At 37.0% G+C, this 21,563-nt stretch overlaps 1 protein-coding gene across 3 annotated transcripts in view; it reads right to left on the bottom strand.

Annotated features, from left to right (window-relative positions):
* STK39 (serine/threonine kinase 39) overlaps nt 1-21,563 on the bottom strand; it is a 107,621-nt gene that overhangs the window by 4,448 nt on the left and 81,610 nt on the right. For all 3 annotated transcript variants that reach the window (XM_087731644.1, XM_087731646.1, XM_087731645.1), the window contains 3 exons: nt 18,047-18,099; nt 16,072-16,140; nt 1,120-1,184 (listed from right to left, as the gene is read on the bottom strand). In XM_087731644.1, the coding sequence (XP_087587770.1) occupies nt 1,120-1,184; nt 16,072-16,140; nt 18,047-18,099 (187 nt within the window). The remainder of the gene's footprint in view (nt 1-1,119; nt 1,185-16,071; nt 16,141-18,046; nt 18,100-21,563) is intronic.

Raw genomic sequence — 21,563 nt, 5'->3', positions numbered from 1 at the left:
GACTGTAGAGGAAAAATGAGTCCAAATGATTTGGTCAGTTAAAACTACTCAAATCTATATTTAAAAAATGACATGGGAAGAACAATCCTGAATTAATACATTACCATCAACTAGGTCACTTACTCTCTAAAAATGGCTCTCTACAGCCCATCTGAAGCAGCTGCTTTTATAAACAAAGCTGTGATTCTGGAGACCTACTTATCTAACAGACATTCAAGTCTAGTCTTTCATACGCGGCTGAGTCACTCTCAGCAAGGGGTACTGAAAGCTAATTGGTAAGAGTTTGGTATTTACATAGCTAATCATTCAATAGTTCAGGTATGTAAATTTTTCAACTTAATTTTAGCAAGAAATAAAAACAAATACAGCACATCAATTCTGAATCAAGTTTTTGCAATGTAAAGTTATTAATATTAAATTAGATCTATCATGACAGCATCAAAATCAACCAAAACTAGGACCCATGGTCCATGGCACAAAATGCAGCACGGAAAACAATCCCAGGCCCAAAACCAGGGTCTGATGTTGCATATACAGAAGACAGAAAAAGGTGGGGAGGGAGAAACAGTAATGAAATACAGTGGGAGCAAGATCAACTTGCAAGTGTGGATGGTCAATTGAAAGCAGGTTGAAGGGAAGAGCTAAGGAGAAGCAAGCAGTGGAGAGGGTGACCTGCATGCAAGAAAAATGGTGGCAGGTGTTGGAAAAAATGGGATTGGAACAAAATGTCCATTAGCAGAGGACACTTCAGCCACGGCAGACCTGAGGGAGTGGTGGTGGAGGGGAATTAACCTAACAACTACAGTTTTCTCTGCTTTACTTGTTTCTGCAATTCTTCCCAGGGGTTTTCTCCCTGCACTTTCTCACCTAAACCTCAGACTTCCTCAGAACGCATGTGAATGAACCTCCTTCTCCCTTGCGCAGTTATGGAGCATGTGTGACTACATATCCCTAATGTCCTCTCAAAATAGGGCTTAGGTTTTTTCTCTTGCACATGGCAATTTCAATCATTTTGTCTGTCAACTCATTTATTCAGCAAAATAGCTGTAAATGAGACAAAATCCAGACTCTGTGTGAATACCGTGATAATTAGTTTCCTCCCTTCATGCTTTTACTTACCAACTTAAAAGTCAATGTTTTCAAGGCCTTTGGATCATCCACTATCTTCTGTAAGTTAGCAGCAACTGTAAAATAAAGTATGAAAAAATATGATTTACAGAAAATTGCATTCAACATGCCATCAAACCTTGTGTTGAATCTTCTACTTAATTCTACACACATACATGTCTGTAAATTACCACTTGAATCATTTAACCACTCTCTAGCTGTTGTTTGAAAGTCAGAAGGCAGTTGGGCTGCCATAAATCCTGCCTCCTTTCTTCTGCAGTCACTGATACTTTGTGACTATGCGAACTGATTCAGGGGAAAAATCTGCCTGAAAACCAAATGACAGAAAAAAATAACTACTAATTTTTAGCTTAGTCTATTTCATAAACAATTAACAATCACACAAATGCAAGTGCAAGTAAAATGGGAGAATGACGCAGCCAAGGATGAGCTGATGGCTGTTATAATTTATACCATATTTCTACTATAGCCAGGGCCGCCATCTGCACAAGTTTCTAGGAGAAGGCTGAGCTCACTGTCACCTCTAACTTCTGTTTCTCCTGGCTTTATGTGTGTGCTTCTGTCCCTTTTTTGGGCTGGCATTAGTACCCACACAGATTCTTGGTGATCTGTTACAGCTCACTACCAAAAGAAAAATGAGCAAAACCAAGAGAGTGATACAAAAGGAGCTGATCTTCAAACTGCTCTCTCAGTAAGCATGACTGAGATTTGTGATCTAACAGCAGTAAACAGTTTAACTAGATCTACAGAGCCCAAGTGTCCAGAGGAGGAAGCTGTATGCCCTAACAGAAGCAGAAGGAAAGGAATAATTTACTCGGTGAAAACAGAGGAGGAGGCAGGAAAATAATAAATTCTTTTTCTATCAAAACACCTAAGTCACACTTTTAATTGGTCTATTTTTTTACGATATTGCTACCATTAATCCTGACCAAAAAAATGGCTGCTTTCAGCTTTGTACATTTACTAAACTTGCTCCCCAGCTTTGCACAGTCATAGACCCTGAGTTAAATCAGATCGAACCATTGAAAGCCTTTGCTCAAGACTGACTTATGAGCACAAGATGTCAACCACAGGACATCAGCATGAGATAAGGACCGCACGCTTGGCAGAGCTGTTTAGACAAGATTTTAAAAAGGAAATAAACAGGTATTAAGTAGCAGACATTTCTTAGTACACTGAGTAGGTAAGTACCATAAAGCAGAGAAGCAAGAAACCAGATGTTCTCCATAAATAATACCTTCCACGGACTTCATAAGGTGGAAGATAAACAGCAAACATTTGCACGTTGAATGTCCTACTGCTACAAACTCAGGTTCCTACTTCCTCCATCTTCTAATATCACGATGATAAAATTTTCACTCCTACCATGCCTGATCATATATGATTCACCATGTAGTAACAGAAATTGGCCTCAGTACAGTATTTGGCAAGGGAATTTAAAGAAGTAAACAAACAATTAGGCCAATCTACCACTGTTAAATGCAAATTAAGTTTTTGGGGGTCTCACTTTCTTTATACCACTGACACAGCACCGAGGACTGTTTATACACCTGTAACAAATGTGACCAGGGGTGAAAGGGCGTTTGAAACAAACAAACAAAAAAGTCTTAAAAGCAAGAACAAGGTACATTTTGTAGACAACACTTTTTGGAAAGAAAAAAATTAACCCTCACAGTTAAATGACCTCAACTACAAGCAGCACAATAAAAAGTGTTTCTGTTTTTAAAGCTTCTTTATTCATAATCTTCTTTATTCTAATCATTACAAACAGTTTTTATTTTAATCACACAATTCACTTCCACAATCAGTAAGTCAATTTTAATGCAATACCTCCTACCTGATAAAATACATGCAAATACAGATAATGCTTTTCTTTACAATTAATACTTAGAGCCTCATACGTAGGCAAAAAGGAGTGTTCAGCCTCATAGCTCCTGAAGCCAGGATAGAATAGCTCCAATTCTTTATGTCTTAAAAATCTATAAAATAGGATCATGCACTCAAGAGCAGCTCTGCCTTATCCAAATCCCCGTAAAACTTGTCTTTAAAAAGAATAAAAAAGAAAGAACAAATTATCCAGCTAGTGTTAGCTGGCTTTACAGAAATGGAGACACACTGCTACAAAACCAGATAGGAGCTGGGTCCTAAACCCAAAGATTTCTAACTTCACCTATTATAAAACGTTACAAAAAGATGAGCTTCAAATGCACGCTCGTCTTCAGGAGGGGCAGCCTTTCATTGAATGTTGAGCAGCTGTAGAACATCTAAGGCAAGTCAGCATGCTGCTTGGCTATTTTGCCTGAACGCAAAAACTTCCAGCGGCCCTTAGGCAAAGTTACTGGCAAAGTTACTATTCCTGCACTCGCAAACAGCAGCAAGTGTTGTAATGAACTATCAGGCAGCGGAAAGCAGCACTGAGGACTTCAAAGGTAGTATCAAAATCTTAATAAACCCTAACCTTCCTGCTGATTCTTTACCAGGGAAGAAATGAAAATTTTCAAAGCAAAAATAGCAAAATATAGACGAGCAATATATGTAAATAGTTAATTGTAATTACTTTTTCTTTTTGTTAATTAAACACCAGAACAGAAAGGGGTGATATTTTAGATGGATATCATTCTTCAAGAAAACTGCTTTTCAAAGAACAGTGCTCATTAAAAGGCTACAGGGACACAGTTTTGTTTGTTCACTTGTCTTTACTTTTAATATGAACACAAGCCAAAAAATTTTACATATAAAATGCTAGAGAAACATCCGAAGCAAGCATCTGAAATATGCTTTATTTTTGCTTCTCTGATGGGCCATAACTAGAGTGGGACATGTTTAATCAAACAGAAGATTAGGAGGATTTGTGGGAGTAATGCCAGATGTTTTCAGGCTACGCTTGAAAATGAGAAAGCAGACCTGCAAAGAGCCCATAATATTATAACACAAGTTTACATTGAAAAATAGTCACGCCTCGAGTTTCCTACAGAGGGATCTTTTCAAATTCAATTATACCCATTCAGCATTTTTCAAGTAAATCTAGCGTTTCACCTGTGACTTTTGGTACTCTGTGTTTTACATTTTCTGATCTTTACAGAATGGCAATAAAAATGACTTTGCCAAAATAATGTCATTAATCCCATTCAATCAAGCCACCATGAACGCAAATTCCCCCAAAGGCCTGCTCGCTCTGCAATATCTGAGAGTGTAAATAATTAACATCAACTAAGAATCAAATATGTGCACATAATTACCTAGCAAAACCATGCAGTCCTGTTGGTATCTTTTTCATTTTTCTAACTCCTTGCTTTTGTTTTGCTAGGTCTCGTCCTTATTTAGACTGCAAGACCAACAATTAGAGGCAACTGTCTGAATTTGGATACCTAAGTCTGCATTTCAGGAAACTACTTAAAATATGGTTCATTTTTCTTAGGAATGAGACAATCATTATCTTTTTCACCTTAGTGCAAGCCAAAGGTTCTAGGACCTCAGTAAGTACATAGCACTGGCCATGTCTCTCTGCAGCTAAACACCTTGAAGATCTGGGCTGGACTGGTAAGTGGAATCTTTTGGGGCCTGGTACAGTCAGCTAGGAAAACCAGCAGTAATGCAGGAACTGCAGGTTTCCATGGCATCTCTCATTTTGTTAACTTCCTCTAGAAACAGAGCCAGCAGCACGGGCAGCAGAAGCCATCCAAGCAGTTGAAAGTCCTTCCTGAAAGCCAGCCTGCAGTGCCTTCCAATTACTTCTCCAGAAAGTTTGGGGATCCCATCTTTAACTACAGTAAAGACATCCTTAAAATTACAAGTAGAACAACATACTCTAGAGTGGAATACTCATCCTACTTTAAATGCAATTAAATTAAGCTATCAGTTGCATTATTATAACTGACTTACCACTCTTACGAATATACTTCTAAAAATTTAGGACTATTACTAAACCTACACAGTTTGGACCACTACATATGCAAAGTCTCCTGGAAGACACCAAGAAATTCATGCCAGACGTACGCTCACAACAGTAAACAATGTTCTCACACACAAGCAATTGCTGCTACTGTTCAGCCCTACTCAGAATTACTGATCGCATCAGGCAAGAAAGAAAAACAATTACTTTTAAGTGGAACTGCTGTTAGGCTTTACTGATTAACATCTCCCCCAGCTACTCAATTTAGGCTCTTTTCATCAAGGAAAATTATTTACTAGGTCGAGACTCACTAACCCTCCTAGTACAGTTCACGTACGAAGTTTTAATTTGGCTTGAATATGAAAAATGAGCCTAAAGTTTCTAAATGGAGATGAACCCAACCACATCTGCAAACACTAGGGAGGCAAATAACCATCCTACTCTCACCACCTCTCCCTCCCCCACAGTCCCAACAATTTTTCTATTGCAAGTCAGTGAACAAAATCAATGTAATACAGCAATGCTCTCCCTCAAGTGAAAAGGAGTTTCACATTAGGAGCTTCTAGAGAGGTAGGAATCGTTCTCTCCACCGATACTTAAATTACTTGGAAAAGTGGAGAGCATTGTAAAATATATGTCTCTGGATTCTACTTTACACCTTGTCTCTAAGTATACTATGGTTCCTATTGACAAAGCCGTTTTTCTCTGAAGTACTCTGAAGTCATGCCTTGGATATTGTACTTGTGAAATTCATGGTAGATTAGTTTGCCTGCAAGCAGCACTAATTGACAATTTCAAATCCTGTTGGGAATTCACTGTTTCTACAAGGTCTGAATATACTAGGCTCAACTTTATTTTGCAGAGTGTTTTCTCAAGATGTTATGGCCATGCTCCTATAAAAGTCAGAAGAAGAAACATGAACAAGATAACTGCAGGAAAAAATTAAGTGGTGATGGAAACACCTTTGCCAGCAGTAACCTCAAGTAAATAGAGTATACTTCAAATCATGCCTTGGAGCAAAAGCCCTCTTCAAACGGTAGCAGCAGTTAGCACAACAGGCTTTTTGTCGTTCACAACAATAAATGAGGTGCCCTTCCGCTTTCTTCAGAAGGCTTCTGAAGGACATATAATCAACCTATGTGCCACAAATCATTTCAGGTTCTTTTGCAGGTTTTGCTCAGTGACAAATGGTTGTGCCACTCTGTCAAAATAAGTGTCTGCACTTGCAGAACATGCAATAGGATAAAAGGTCAAACCCAGCATATAAATATACAAAACACAGGCTGCTAATTGCAGATGTAATAAATAAAAAACCCCACATAACTACAGTCCTCTAGCATGCATATTTATGTAGAATATACTACAAATCACACTTGGTATATGACAATTTTGGCCAACCACATCAGTTATAATTTTGAAATAAGTGATCAATATAAGCTGACGTAACAGAACAAAAAAAACCATCTTCAAGACCAGAAATAAATATAAGAATAACCATACTTCGGGCAGTCTCAAATAGCTGTTTTGCTCCTGTAATGTGACAAGACTCTGCCTGGTTATTAAAAATTCTTAACGCAGCATGAAACCTAACCCCAATGGCTTCTGAATAGGGAAAACTTCTGGAAAAGTTAAAATTAATGAGACAGTAAATAAAGCTATATGAAATACAGTAGAACTATTTCCAGTACAATGCCGACCCAGCCAACTGAGCCAGAGCCATCTGGCATAAACACAGACACAAGCAGAATCTAAAGCCTGAGATATTTCTGGGGTGCTTTCAAAAGAATAATGATTCATCTGCTTTTCCATTTTGAAAAGAGTGGATGGGGAACCTCTGACAGTATGCTTAGGTTCAACAGTTTGCAAAGCTATTGCATACTGTAATCCTGAAATTCAGATCTGAGGAAAAGGAAAACATTATTCAGGCACAAAATTACTGTCACAAAAAACCCTGAAAAATTATAAGCTCTGAGAAAATGAAAAATATTTTTAGTAAGTGAAAAGTGAAATCATTTTTATCTAGTCCAAAACTCAGTCTATAAGAAATAGCCACCTTCAACTGCTCCCTACTTCATCAATGGTATTGCTGTTAGAGAGGCCAAACTCAAAGCTCCACAGATTTATTGGCTCTCCTGCTGATTGTTTCAAATATTACCTCTTCCCCAACTGTAGGCAGTTATTTTGCCATTTTCATCCAATACATGGAGTTCTACATAATTAACTGCCTTGGGAGTCTGCTGATTTGAGGATTAATGCTGTATTCTCCTGCATGGGTCTCAGGAAGCAGGATGCCTGAGTGACAAGGAAGACTTTTAGATGGGAATTATCACTCCTGAAAATTCAGCTCCTGGTAGGGCTTTCCTCCAAAGGGCTGAATTTATTACGCGCGCTCTTGAGGCGGTTTCACATATTGCAAGAGGTTCATTGCAATATATACATTCATTTATATTTCATACTACACAGTGGTTTTCATGCATTTGCAAGTTCATAACAAAATCAAAACTAAGTTTTAAAACCTGGCTTATAGTATATTATGCAAACAATCAAAGCAATCAACCTTTAGAGCTTTTGGTAACAAGTCCTCCAGATCTCCGGCTTTCTTCTTATTATCTAATATTATCTAATAGATCACGAACTGTCTGCATGAAGGATTAAAAGGCTTTTCAAAGCACGGTCAAAAAGGTCTTTTAAGTGCAGTGCGATTCCATTAGTTCACCCATTCAGGATGCTGGTCATAAAATCCCTTTTGTTTATGTTGCTTGAGAACAGTAGCAAGGGAAATATTAACTGTCACAGATCTCAAAATGCTTTAACTAACAAGTGTTTATTGCTAGAAGACTGCAAGGAGCTAGACATGACTCTTATAAGAAAGAAAGAAAAGAAAATAGAAAGATCAACAGCAAGCCTGGCTTCTCTTCTGAGGAAGCTATTGGACACTGATAAGGCAGAAACATTAAAAACATTTAGAAATGTATTATTTATGAAGACGCTGTCATTAGGAATTTATCAAAGGGAGATTAAGGCTCACAAATTTGGCTGAATTATCAAAGTACATTGCTGAATCAGTAGGTACAGATAAAGACAGTGGAAACTATCTCCATTTCAACATTTGATACTTTAATATCCACCAGCTTGATCTGCAGCTTTACAATCAGAAAACACAGCTTAAAGAGGACAGCTACAGGACAACAGAAGGCCAAAGCAGTTCTCCCTTGAAAGGAACACTGCGAGACTGAAAAAGGTCTCCTACAGGATCCTTATGAACAGGACTAAAATTTCACAGTGCAATTCCCACAGCTTAAAGTAATTATTAAAACCACTTGAGTCCTGTGGTTCATATGGGTTCTGCGCCCCAATATGGTAAACATGGTAAACCCAGGAATGTATGCTGTTTTTTGTGTGTATGAAGTACCAGGCATGAGGAAGAACTGTACCAAATAAAACCATCCTCACATCCCGAAGAATGGCCCAGCATACAGCTATAGTAAAGAAAGGAGGCAAGCAATACTTCAAATTATGTACAGAATACTCATAGGCACAGGTTGTGCTACCCCCAGTGAGTACCAAAATCTGTGCTGATTTAACTTGGCTATTAATTCATTTGTTCTATACAGACAACCAAGGTTTAGGCTAGTTCACGTCTTTTTAGACATTTTTAAGGACATTAACTAGTAGTTTGGCATCAGGGTATCTTGTTCCAAAAAAGGAGGAAGGGGGGAGAAGTGGGACCAAAGCTTTAAGAACTAACCAGTTATGCTATGTTGTTCAAGAGTGGAACAGGCAAAGGCATGGAAGAGACATCAGGACATATATTCCTGATTGAACTCTACAGACAAATAAAGACTTTAAATATTTATCCTTGCTCAAACTGAAAAAATAAAAGAGTTTATGGAACAACAGTAGACCTCAAATGACTTCACATTGAGATCCATTAACATGGGGTATTAATACCCAGGGGTCACAGACAAAAATTGGAAAACCGAGTGCTGATACAGTAATAGACAAGATTTCATTTTTCTTTAGGTAGCTGATGGAAAAATTCCCACCCAACAGAAGCAGTATATTTTATGAAACAGAAGGACTGTATCAAAATGGAAAATGAAATAAGGTAGTGCTAGAAATCTACCTATTTCAATTCCAATAACACATTATTAAACTCCCAAATTCTCAATTATTTAGTATGGATATTTGATCCCAAGGTAATGTTTTACATTCCACAATCTGTGAGCCAAAAAAAAAAAAAACCCAAACAAAATAAAAACCACTGAAATTGTGATAACTGTTTTTATTGATTAAATTAAAATATTAATACAACTGGCAAATTGTACCTGTTCCTAGAAACTTATGAAAAAATAGAAGGTTGATATTTCAGGTTGATTTTTTTTCCCCCAGAGTGTGTGAAGAACACTTAGACAAACCACCGCACATTTAAAACAAAGTGTTATGAAAAGGTAAGTAGAATATATTTGGATACTTAAATGCTTATCTATTTCAGAGCTTGATTCTCCATGTGTTTAATGGGGTAGCTTATCCAGAAAGATGAGGGGGGAGTATATACAGATTTCACAATCTCCCCTTCATTTTGAGAAAAGCATTTTGATCATCCTGAGCATTCTAAACCTCAGTCTAGTCTCAAATGAACATTTAAAATAAAAATTTAGACCTGCTGCCCAACATTGCTAGTAGGGATATTTAACAAGCCTGAGATATTACAGTAAATTGTGCTCATAAAGTCTCTATACAAAAGAATGAGTCAGAGTACAAGGTTGAAAAAATTGTTTGCCAGTGACTGAATGTAGAAAGCAAGTGCTAGCTTTCAGACAAAGGTTTTGACAACAGTTTGATAGTCATCAAGATACTGAAGCTCTAACAAATACCTTCATCATGCTGGATTCGAGTTGAAATGTAGGTCTATGCAGAAATAAGGCAGGTCACATTCTGCTATGCATATTATTACTTAGTAATCTCCTCTCCCCATCAGATCTTCACAACTCCTCCTGTCGCAAGTTCTGCTATGAATTATAGATATCATTCTGACAAAACTATTAAGAAGATGAAATAGCAGCCAGGCTACTTCAGTATCTTATATCTGAAACTTGAAACAAGGAAAAATGTATTTAGAAAAGACTCCCTGATGTGCAGGAGTTAGGTTCTGATATGGACTACCTCTAGTTCGAAGAACCTCAGTAAATCTTTATTTTTGACATACTAACCACTTGCAGAGAAGTGAATGCCAAGGAAACAAATAACAGCAACTAAATTACTATTGAAAAGAGGAACATAACTTACATTGCTGTCTTTGCAATTTCTGATTCAAATTCAGGTTTTTTGTTTGGTTTTTTTTGTTTTTTTAAACTAGAAAGGAAAGACCTCAAAACTACAATTCAGACCGATGAGGGCAGGGAACACACTTCAAGCCTAAGAGTTTATCACCTACTATATCAGGCAAAACCCAAACTAATCCCACTAATAAACAGATGTAAACAGATGGATTTATTCCTCATTTACGCAGTTAAGTAGGAACTGGTGGACCACATGCTGAAAAAAGGAACTTACTTTGAAGGCAACTGCCAATTCCACCTTTTTTCTTTTTCTTAAAGTAACTAAAAATTATTATTTACTTGATCATGGCTGTAAGATAAGCATGTTTACTATGATACATGAATACACATATATGTGTAGAGAATAATTTGCATGCTTGGACATATTTATAGTTCTGCCACAACTACAATTAAAGCAGTGGTGATTATTCACCTAACACAATATTGGTTTTTTCACCTTGAACCTCTAAGTTTCCACCACACTGAAAATTCAGCAAGGTGGGAATTTGCATGAAACCAGCCAGTTTCACACAATATACTTTCTCAAGTGCATCTTTTACCTACAACACATATAGCTAAAATAACTTTGAAGGCACAATTAGATGCAAAGCTTGATTACCTGCGGGTGTACCTCAAGCTTCCAGAACTCCCGGCAGTCTAGTCATTATGAGTCACCCTTCAATGCATTAGCTCTAAATGAGCCAGATGTGTTGAAATATTTAAGTCCTTAGTTAAACCCTGGGGATTTTAGAGATATTCTCCTATCTGTAATGCATGTGCATATCTTGCTAAAGAGATATGGAGTTATGTGCACACGTTGAAGGCACAAGTGTTTCTACAAAATGTCTTAAAATACAGTCAGGTTTTCTTTAAATCTGTAAGTTTTCTTTTTGGATAATACATTGATAAGTAAACACAAAGTATTTAGTCTACCATTTGAAATTAATTGCTAGGGTCTATAAAGGCATTTTGTCATTAGAAAGTTTATGGGCACACTGAGCTTTGGAACACATAAAAACATGACACACTTAACTAAAACTTCAGTTATTTCAATCAGTTTGAACCACAAGAATAAACAGGCACAAGAAAAAACAAAACTTTCTAACAGATTCCCTCAAAGATTACAAAAATCAGTGCATCTCAAAACATTACTGATATTAAATGACAAACCTATGCTGCCTTGAAATGGTAGCGCTACCCAAGTCACCTACCCATAGCAACACTACTGCTCTTTGAGGATATAAATTAACGCAATATGTTTTCTACTTGTGCAGCACTATCCCATTTTCTGATTACAGTAAGATGGTAAGCCGGAATCAGTTCAACAAAAGGCATCTCTTCATTCAGTTTCAAAGATGATTAATCTAACAAGACAGCAAAGTAAACTAGGTATAAGCAAGCACAGAGCAAAACCAAGGAAAGCAAAAGGATATTGACTGTGTAACTCTGTGGCTTTTCTATGAATTGGATTATCAGTGCCACTATGAGTTAAGATGTTGTTACAGACTATTCTAATAAACTGGGCTTCTGCTTTTTCATCGTTCCATTTTAGTATGAAAGTACCTTCAGCATCAGCAGACATGATACTGTAAAGACAGTCAGCTGTTTCAATTTCAAATGCTTTAATACTGTGATTAATTGGGACCCACACATATTACTTACTGTTTAACATCCCTTGAAATAATGTCGTTCTCGATTTGGTCAGATACATGTTCTCTGCTCTCACGGCCAAATAACCCACACACAGCCATGATTTTTTTTTTTTATTCTAGATGCCAATTTAAGTCCTGGCTACATACCGCACTAACTGCACCAAATAAAAAGGCTATTCTGCTCCCTCCCTCCCCCCCCCCCCAGTCCAACAACCCCAAAACCCTTAGTCAAACTATCACGGCATCTATTGTATTCACACATCTAAGAAAATATTCAAGACGTTGATGAAAGAGCTTGCTACTTTCAAAATATGATCTCATTTCAAAGTATGATCATTTGGGTTTTCAGCTGGTTCTTCTAAACACATCAGGAGTTTCAGCAGGAAGCTTTCGTTTTGCCTGACTAAAAGCTGTTCCTCTGGTTACTAAGTGGATACCTGGGTCTGGCTCCAACACCAAAGACAGATAACCATTTACCGGTAGTTAATGTCTGGTGTCTTTAAAAGTGAAGGTACATCTTCCATGATGCTCAAGGTATTCACAGATACTTTTTGACAAAAATACCTAAAATAAAGGTACATTAATATAGTGAAGGACAACTGCACATTTCTTGATGGCATGGATATCAAGGCTTTTATTTAAGCAGTATTCAGGAAGGGAAGATTTTTTTTTTTATATATATATACACTGCAATTTGATAACTGTAAATACACCTTTAGGTTCTGAAATTTAAGCAAGGCCTCTACAAGATTAACTACAGCCTAAGGCTTTGCAGAAATTATATTCACATTGTATACACCAGTGAAGCAGGATTGCAACTATGTGATTTTCAACAGAACTGACTGTTGATATGATTTGAGTTTCCTTTATGGTATCAAAAATATAATAAAGCATTACTAAATGTTTACTAGCTAATATACATATATTGCATATACACACAGAGACATATTTCATCTCAAAATGTATTTTGAAAATATTACAGATCTTTCATATGATTTAACATAGCTGTTTCAGTACTGCATAAAAATACCTCATCAGCTAGATACCAATGCCTACAAATAAGCTCCAAGACTCATTCCCCTCTGCAAACGCAAACTCTAGTCTCCTTTTAAACAAAATTCTCTGCACTGATTCCCTTGATCTGGGGACCTCCTGTGAAACAATGCTACTGTCAATAAGAATAGAAACCAGTCAATCGTAGCCAGAACGGAACATGCAAGATGGGATTTTTGCTTCCCTGCAGAACAGGTAGCTGAACTTATTGCTTATCAGAATGGAAATCTTCCTGGGAAGCCTGTGTTAAGTGAAGCAAATCCAGCAAGACTCAAAAGGTGAAGCATGTTGATGCTTAGCAGCAAATTCTATAGAATGTCCACATCACCTGGTCCCCACTAACAGCTTCAGCTCACGTATGCCATGGCCATACTTTCCACAACAGCTTTTGCTGACTCCTATTCAAGTGTCCTTTCAGAAAATCAGCTGTTATGCCAACAAACTGTTGAGTTCAACATAAGCACAGGTATTTTCACCTTTCTTTTTTCTCCCAGCCTCTACACGTTCCAACATCCATTAAAAGAATCTACAGGAACAACTTTTACGAGACTATCTCAGAACTTAGTTTTCATTCACGTTATAGAGGCTGAATTTCTGCATGCTTCAGCTGAAAAATGAAAGGTAATTTATCAGCTGCTTTCAATCTGGAAGCTAATGGAATCAGTTCTTCTGGTGAAGAAGGTTAACCAAGTTCTTCTATACTACTCCCCTCTTCCTATATAGGAAGATTTTATATCTTTTAATTTTGAGTGAACAAGGTGGCAAAATCTCATTTTACAAAGAAAATTAGTTTTGTAAGCAGATTTACATTTTCAGCACCATCTGCTCTGTTATATGACCTATTGCTTTAAACTAAGGGACTGAAGTATTTCTTAGGACTGCACTGCTACAGTGAAATTATGAAATTTGCAATAATCTGCTTGCATGCAAGTTGTTTTATTCCATGCCCATACAACTTGCATGCAAGTTGTTTTATTCCATGCAGTTTTCCCAAAGCAAATCACAAACATGTTCTAACTTAAGCCCAACTTTAATTTTTTTTCAGTTAAAAGTAACATCGCATTTAGCAGAACACGTCTTTCAGTAAAACATAAAATCTACAGTCATTTTCTAGGAAGATAACCATGTCCAAACATATTTGAAAATTTTAACAACTTCATGGGTCAAGCAGACACAAGTGAAAATTATAGTACAAAATCATGCAAGAATTTGTGGCTGTGGAACTTGAGGTAAGTTACATCATCACAGAAAAATCACCACATAAACTGATTATAATTAATAAAATTACATTTAAGTTGAATGCTTTCATGATATACAAGAAATTTTATTTCCTTACTTTTTTTTTTAACACCACAGTAAAAAGATAAACAGGAAATAACAGAAAGGACCATCACCATAGTGTTAAAAATCAAAGTCTGATGCAATTCAAAGCAGGAACTAAGCAAGGAAATAAACAAGCCTGCTAGGCAAAACCTTACTTATTTAAAGTCCCATCACTAAGGCCATGAGGGATATCTATCTTCATTTGCCTTTCTCTCATCACTCCCCCAAAAGATGATAACAAATCCCATTCATGGTGCCATTTCCACAGAAGTACTGGCACTTTGCGTTGGAAGAGAACTTTGCAGCAAAGGGAAGAGGGAAGAGAGAAGAAGGGAAAAGGGTCTCACTTCCTCCCAGCAGGACTTGCACTGCTGCATCGCCAGCTGTGACTCTGACTTCCATGCAACACAGAGTGCCAGCTGACTGCGCAGGCAGGTGGGATAGCCAACAGATAACAGTTCTTCTCTTAGCCAGAAAAGAATTATTTATTTATTATTTCTAAATGAAGTAAGGTATCTTGTGGCAATGAAAATTTTAACAAAAACATCATCAGCAGTATGGTAATGACATTTTTCATACTGGATGTTTAAAAGGCAACAAACTAAGGCCAAGCTACCCCCTCTCCCCTGAACCCTTATAGAAACAGTGCAGTAGAAGTGACTTTACAGGAAGAATGCCTACTAGCCTGTAGCATCTGCAAACCTCCCCTAAATACTTTTTCTTTAGAAATTAAACTAAAAGCATAGGTAGGGCTTTTGTTTCTGAGGTCAGCTAGGATCAACCTGTATTCTGAACATAAAAGAGCAAAAAGTATTGGCTTCTCTCTGAAATATTTTAGCTACCCTACAAATGTACTGAGAATATATTTAGGTAATCTTCCGGGAAGGTCACATGAACTTACAGATTTGTAAAACATTCTCCATATCATTGAGGAGTTTGGTAATGATATCTGAACCAACTGATATGAACTTCTTTGACCACAACAGAAAGATTGATTTGCTAGTATTCCTCGATTCGGTTCTCACACATTTAGCACGTACTATCCCCACTCTGATTTTGTTAACTATGTATCTACTGGTCTTAAGCAACCAGAAGAAGAGAAGGAACTGCAGGGAAATAAGCACTTCCAAATTAATCATCTTTGCCAGGCACTGAATTTCATTTAAAAAAAAAGAATCTAAAAATTACTGAGACACAGAATAGAAAAATAGAGAAGTATCTTTCTTCTCAGCAGCCAGAAAACATTTCTGATTATCTTTTTTTACCATAGAAATAATATCTCTAGGTGAAATTTCCATAGATCCTGAGCTCTGGCTTGCTTCTGCTTCCATGAACCCAAGCAGAATACTTACTAACTTCGGAGTTGCCAAAGCATACTTTGCAAAATCCTACCGAAAAATTATTTTATTGTTAAACAAAAAAAAATTAAGTTAGCTCAAAAATGATCAATCATTGAATTGTAAATAATCCTGCAGGAGATCTATATTATATCATCCCTCTCAAACCACTAAAGAGTTCTGACTTCCAAAAGCAATCCTTGGACTGCTATCAAAATTGGCTTGTTGATTGAACTATGCATACATGAAAGCAAAATTAGGACAAAAAGGATTTTGTGAAAACCAGCATTAGAGAAAACATTTTTCACATCCATTTAACACAAACTTGTCACAAGAGCGTAATTGCAAACAAAAATGTAATTTACCTATAACTACATCATGGCCATCAACCAGGCCTGCAGAGAACAGCTCCTGAGAAACGCCATCTGCTGTGTCTGTCCAAAAGGTGAAATGAATAAGTATGAGAGCCCACAAAAACAACAAAAACTATCAGTCATCCAATGCAATTTAACAAAAATATATTTTTGTTCCAAAACACCCATGGAGGCAGGCTTGAATTCAAAATTATCTTTAATTAGGAGGAAAAAAGATAATTATCTTATCAGCCTCTGCACAGCAAATCGCATGAGGTGATGATTTGATTCATTGCAAACCCCCTACAGACCTCTCTTGGCCACTAGCATTTCTCCTCTATTATCTAACTACGTACTCTTATACAGTTTACAAGTTCAGTATCTTCACAACCAAGAAAATAAACTATGTTTTGGTGTTGTTTTCACTGTTTTCTTTATCCCCTCCATTGTTCTGCGTATCTAGATAGAGACGTGATATATAGGCTTTCTTGCTTGTTACCAGTGGAAAAAAGGAGTTACGTGAACAGTCATTATTTTGAGCTTTAGGCTTAAAATAGCTTTTAAGTACTGTGACCCAGGAAATTCAGAGCTTTGGATCAATTTTGCATCAATTGCTGTACCCGAGTGGGTTAATTCCTAAATCCCTGTGACTAGTACTTGCTCCTGGATAAAGACTTTAGAAGGCTTAGAGGTAAGCAGGAGGAACAAGCCTAAATTCCAGATACATTTCACTGTAATATGGCCTCAACACCAAATATCTGCATGGAGTGCCTGCTTTGAGGCAGTTACACAGTTGCATCATTTCCTCAGGAAACACACACAGGTGAAAAACAATAGCTGAGCTAGCTGTAATTTCTGGAGAACTCTGAAGATGAGAATCATAGCTGCCTTCTGGCTGCCTCAGTGACTGACTACTAGGAACAGTCCTGGTGTACCTTACTATGCCATATCCTCTATTTTTTGACCAAGAAAGAATTCTTGAATGGCTTATGTAACTGCTTAGAGAGTATTTCAGTAATTCTTTTGACAAGTGACTAAACCCGCATGCTTTGTGCCCAATTAAGCAAGAGATCTCTTTCGTGATTACCCATTGCCAAAATCAATGAGAAATGCAGGCAGACAACAGATTGCATCCATGCACAGAACTACTGCACATGAAAGACATTATGATTTACAGGAAAAGAGACACCTTTTCCAATCTGGATTCATTTTTAGGTGGAAGCCCTTTGAAGGCTATTCTAAATATAGTGAATACTGACTTCTGAGAAACATGAAATGTGTTCGTAGTTCAAAGGGTTGCTATGTAACAAGGATGATACCTTCTTACTCAACATATCAGCCTCCTGTGCATTTTATCCCAGTAATACTTCATTTTCTTCAAACAAAAGTGGTTTTATGAGTTCTTACAACTCTTAGCACTGGAAAGCCAATACAGTTCTAAAAGCATGCAGTAGAGTTTAAAGTTTCAATACGAGAATTTCTTTCTGGTGATGATACCAAAGCTAGAGATGCAACTCAACTTTCAGTTGAAGGCAGCATTTGAAAAATGGTGTGTACTTCATACTTGTTAACAGAACTCCTTTTATTACAAGGGCGAAAGGAACTCGAATATTACCACCATCACCACATACACCTTTACAGCTACTATATTCTGTTTCCTACGATGTTTTCCAAATGTGAAAATTGAAATTCCAAAGTTGTAAATATTGCTATGCAAGATCTTGTATACCACACAGATCATTTCGGTAAGACATGAAATTGATAAACTATACTGTGGATCAAGTCTTCTAATACATACTATAGATTATGCAACCTTGCCACTAGAATTTACATACGTCTGCTATTCCTGTTAAAGAGAAGTTCAATATAAAGCTCTGCACAATAACAAACATTCCAGAGAAGTAGTTTGGATTAACCATAAGCAGTAATCAATTTCTGAAATACCTTTTTGAGCAATAAGAGAATAATTCAATTGAAGGAGCCTTACCTCTGCCTGGAGTAAACTCAAACCGTATGTCATTAAGTTCTTTCCTGGAGTTCCTGAAAAACATTCAGTGTATACATTAAAATGTAATGAAGAACAGAACAACTATTCAGTTCCTACACCCAAAGAACACCTATGGCATTGACAACTAAATTTTTGTAGTGTCAACTTCCTCAACTTGAAAAACACTGCCAAAGCGCCCAGACTGGAGAGACTCCACCACATTTTCATGGCAGTGTTTTGGGGAAAACTAACAGAAAGATATGCTTAAGCTGAAAAATGCCTTTGGTAACCTGAAAGATAAAATAAGGTCCTCTGATAAATATTTTCCTTTTCACCTTCAAAAGGCACTCTGCCATACTGACCCTACCAGTTCACCATAGTCTGAATCATATGTATTACCCCTTCTCCTCCAAGAGTAACAAAACATTCACTTGGACTTAAAGCTCCCTATCTGAGATCATATGTATAGAGATGCTCATTTGAGAGACAAAGAATCTAGCAAACATTAAATGCTGAAAAGCACTCTGATGCACAGTGTTTACAAAGCTGTTTTGAAATGAGTAACTTCTTTCACTGACCACTGTTGTCTCAGCAGTGAGGTTCTATCTATACATAAAATAAGCAGCAGAGTGTGAAAGCCAAAGGTTTTCTGCCTTCCCATTTGCCACAAAGAGTGCTTTAACCAGTTCAGTGTATGACAGAGTCATAAGGGACTTAATACCTACGCTAAAGAACTCCTCTACAGTCTCATACTGTGCTCCAAACCTCCATTCCTTGCACGTTTTCAGCTTCAGTTTTAGTTAATAATTTCTACCATCAATAAAACATTAACCTCCGCAAAATAGACGTCCATCTCATTTTTGGAAATGGCAAGGCGACTGAGCATAGGGATGAACTTAATTGCTGTAGCACACTCTTTTTCCAATGAATAGCTCAATCCACTTGAAAAGCTAATAGCAACAGAATGTGTTTTGCAGTCCATTATTCTTCTCCTCAGCAAGGAAACTGTACGCAAGCTCATATTTCAGCGTACCAGGCCATGAAGTCTTGCTGTGGGAAAACTAAATCCAATAGGCAGGCATACTCAGCTGTGACTTACAGCTATTATCACTTGCTAAATACTTATAAAAGTATTAGAGAGTCAAAAACCAGCAACATGCAGGAACACAAAACCCAGAATTATTGGCAACACAGACAAAAGCAAGATAGCAAACCCTGGAAAATAAGTATGCCACATGCAGTGCTTAAAATGAAAAGTACTCATATACTGAATGCTTCAAAGCTGAAGGAGTTTCAGGTTCCCAAAATTCTACTCTAAATAAAAAACTATGGGACTTTAAGACCACTAATACAAAGCTGCAGATAATGCAGCTAGCCAGGTACAGATTTATGAGGCTCATTTACTTCTGTTGTAGAAATCTGTTGCTGCCATTATATGGAATATTACACTCTATATTCGTATTCAACAGAGAATTAGTATGAATCTCAGTTCTTTCCTGATGGAAACCTGGATGGCTTTCTGTTTAAAAAACAAAAAACAAAAACCACACACGTATGACCCATCTCTGAGTTCCCTTTTGACAATCCACTTCCCTTTGCCTTTTATTATTATATCTAATAAACTTGTTATAATTTAGCATTCTTCTTAAATAAGATATGCTTTGACTGAATGTGGGATGCAGCTGAGACTTAGGTACTCATTTCCTGCACACACTTTTGAAGAAGCAAATCAAGGGAATAAAAACTTTATCTCACACCTTTGCAGAGGTAACCCAGAAAGTTTTGCTTCTTATTAGCACCTATACTGAATTGCTCCAGCCTGCATATCTTTTTTCCACAGAGTCAAACACTAAAACCAACTGAGAAGTAATTCTATAGATTTTGCACTCTTATAGCTATCTCTATAGAAACTACTACATTATGCTCTCAGATTATATCTTTCCACAGACCTCCCATAAGTAGCATCCACCATATAAAAAGGCACTAAGTAATTACGAACGCTCATGAAAATTACCAGCTTTCTAACAGACTGATACAGCTATGTGAAAGACCAGCCACTCCTGATACAGACTCTTTCCTCGTGCAGGATGCAAATTGGGTATATTTTACTTTGTCTCCAAATTCCATAGTGTTCCAAATAGAAAGTTAATGAGTCAAACCTGTTTATTTAAGTGAAGGTGAAAATTCAAGGAAGGTTGATATGTATTCAGCCATCCAACTTTGCTATCTGGAATTGTTACACTCTGAACTATTTTGAATTTAGGACACTGCTGCTTTCTCTTTAATGGTACACTACTATTCAGGAAAGCAAAACAAAGGAAGTTTGGCAAGATTAATTTGCTAGAAGCCTGTGAGTGCTTTTGCTTACGGTTCCATTACCTTCCAGACATTTATTGATTTCCATAAATTATTTATTCCATTATATATTCCACCAAACAGAAGATGCACTTGACTTCTCCCCTAAAAGCTGTTCATGCTCTTCTCCAGTCTTCAGACACTTCTCTGGTTCTAGTTACTGTCACTGTTACTGCAAATTAGTTTGCTAGTTCCCTTGATACACTTTGGTGACAACTGTTTGGACTTGTTGATTTATTTGTCAGCAGAGTTTCCGAGCAGCATTTCATTTGTTCCATTGGAGTTCTCTTTTTACTTACATCCATTACACTCTTATCATGCAGCAGCACACACAGACTTTATTTCTGCTAAATAGAAATAGGATTTGAAGAAAGGCACTTAGTATCTTTGTGATTAATAATTTTATCTTCTTCATCATTTCTTAATGGTCCCTAGTTTCTCTAATGCATTTGTGAAAAAGTTATTTCTATTTTAAAATGCAAACTCAGGCCTTTTTGCCATCTCTTATAAAACCTATTATTTGCTTCTTGCTCTGCGCCATTACAGACTAATATACCTTGATTATCATGGATAAAAAAAGCCCATCTCTTTTAAAAAGTAGCAAACTTTAAATACTTTTGCGCATTTTAGCATACTGCAGTTTATTAATTTCCTGCAGGTTGCTTTTCATTATGCAGTCACCTCCAACAGGAAGAATTCCACAGAACTGAATTGAATAAGGGTGACACCAAAGCACGCCATGCTAAGACGTTTTGGCAGCCATCTTTCTTGCAAAGTAATTTCCGAATTTAAAGCATTACACTTTATGAAAGCATATTTTGCAAATCTTCATTATTATTTTGTTTTCATCAGGACCACTTGATGTGCACACTAAGATTGCTAGATCTGATTTTCTAGGGAATAATGCTTCCTCAAAGAACCAGAAAAAGCACATGGGCCAACTTCATCACTTAGCCCCTAACCCATGAACTTAGACCATCTTGTCATTAGTACATGAAACAAACATACTCTGTTTTGAAGGAAGTGATTTGCAGAACAATACTGATATTTACAAAGATCAGGATTAGCAAATAAACAATTTAGGCAACTGTTCAGATTGACATGGTTCTACTGAAAAGATCCTAAAACATGAAAGAGATTTCAGGCATTCGCATTTAAAGAC

The sequence above is a fragment of the Nipponia nippon genome, unplaced genomic scaffold (genome assembly GCF_047370975.1).
Source record: "Nipponia nippon isolate SJK-2023a ecotype South Korea unplaced genomic scaffold, ASM4737097v1 scaffold_5, whole genome shotgun sequence".
Classification (NCBI taxonomy): Eukaryota; Metazoa; Chordata; class Aves; order Pelecaniformes; family Threskiornithidae; genus Nipponia; species Nipponia nippon.
Note: the sequence above shows the minus strand (reverse complement) of the source record. Positions and strands in the feature narration are given on the sequence as shown.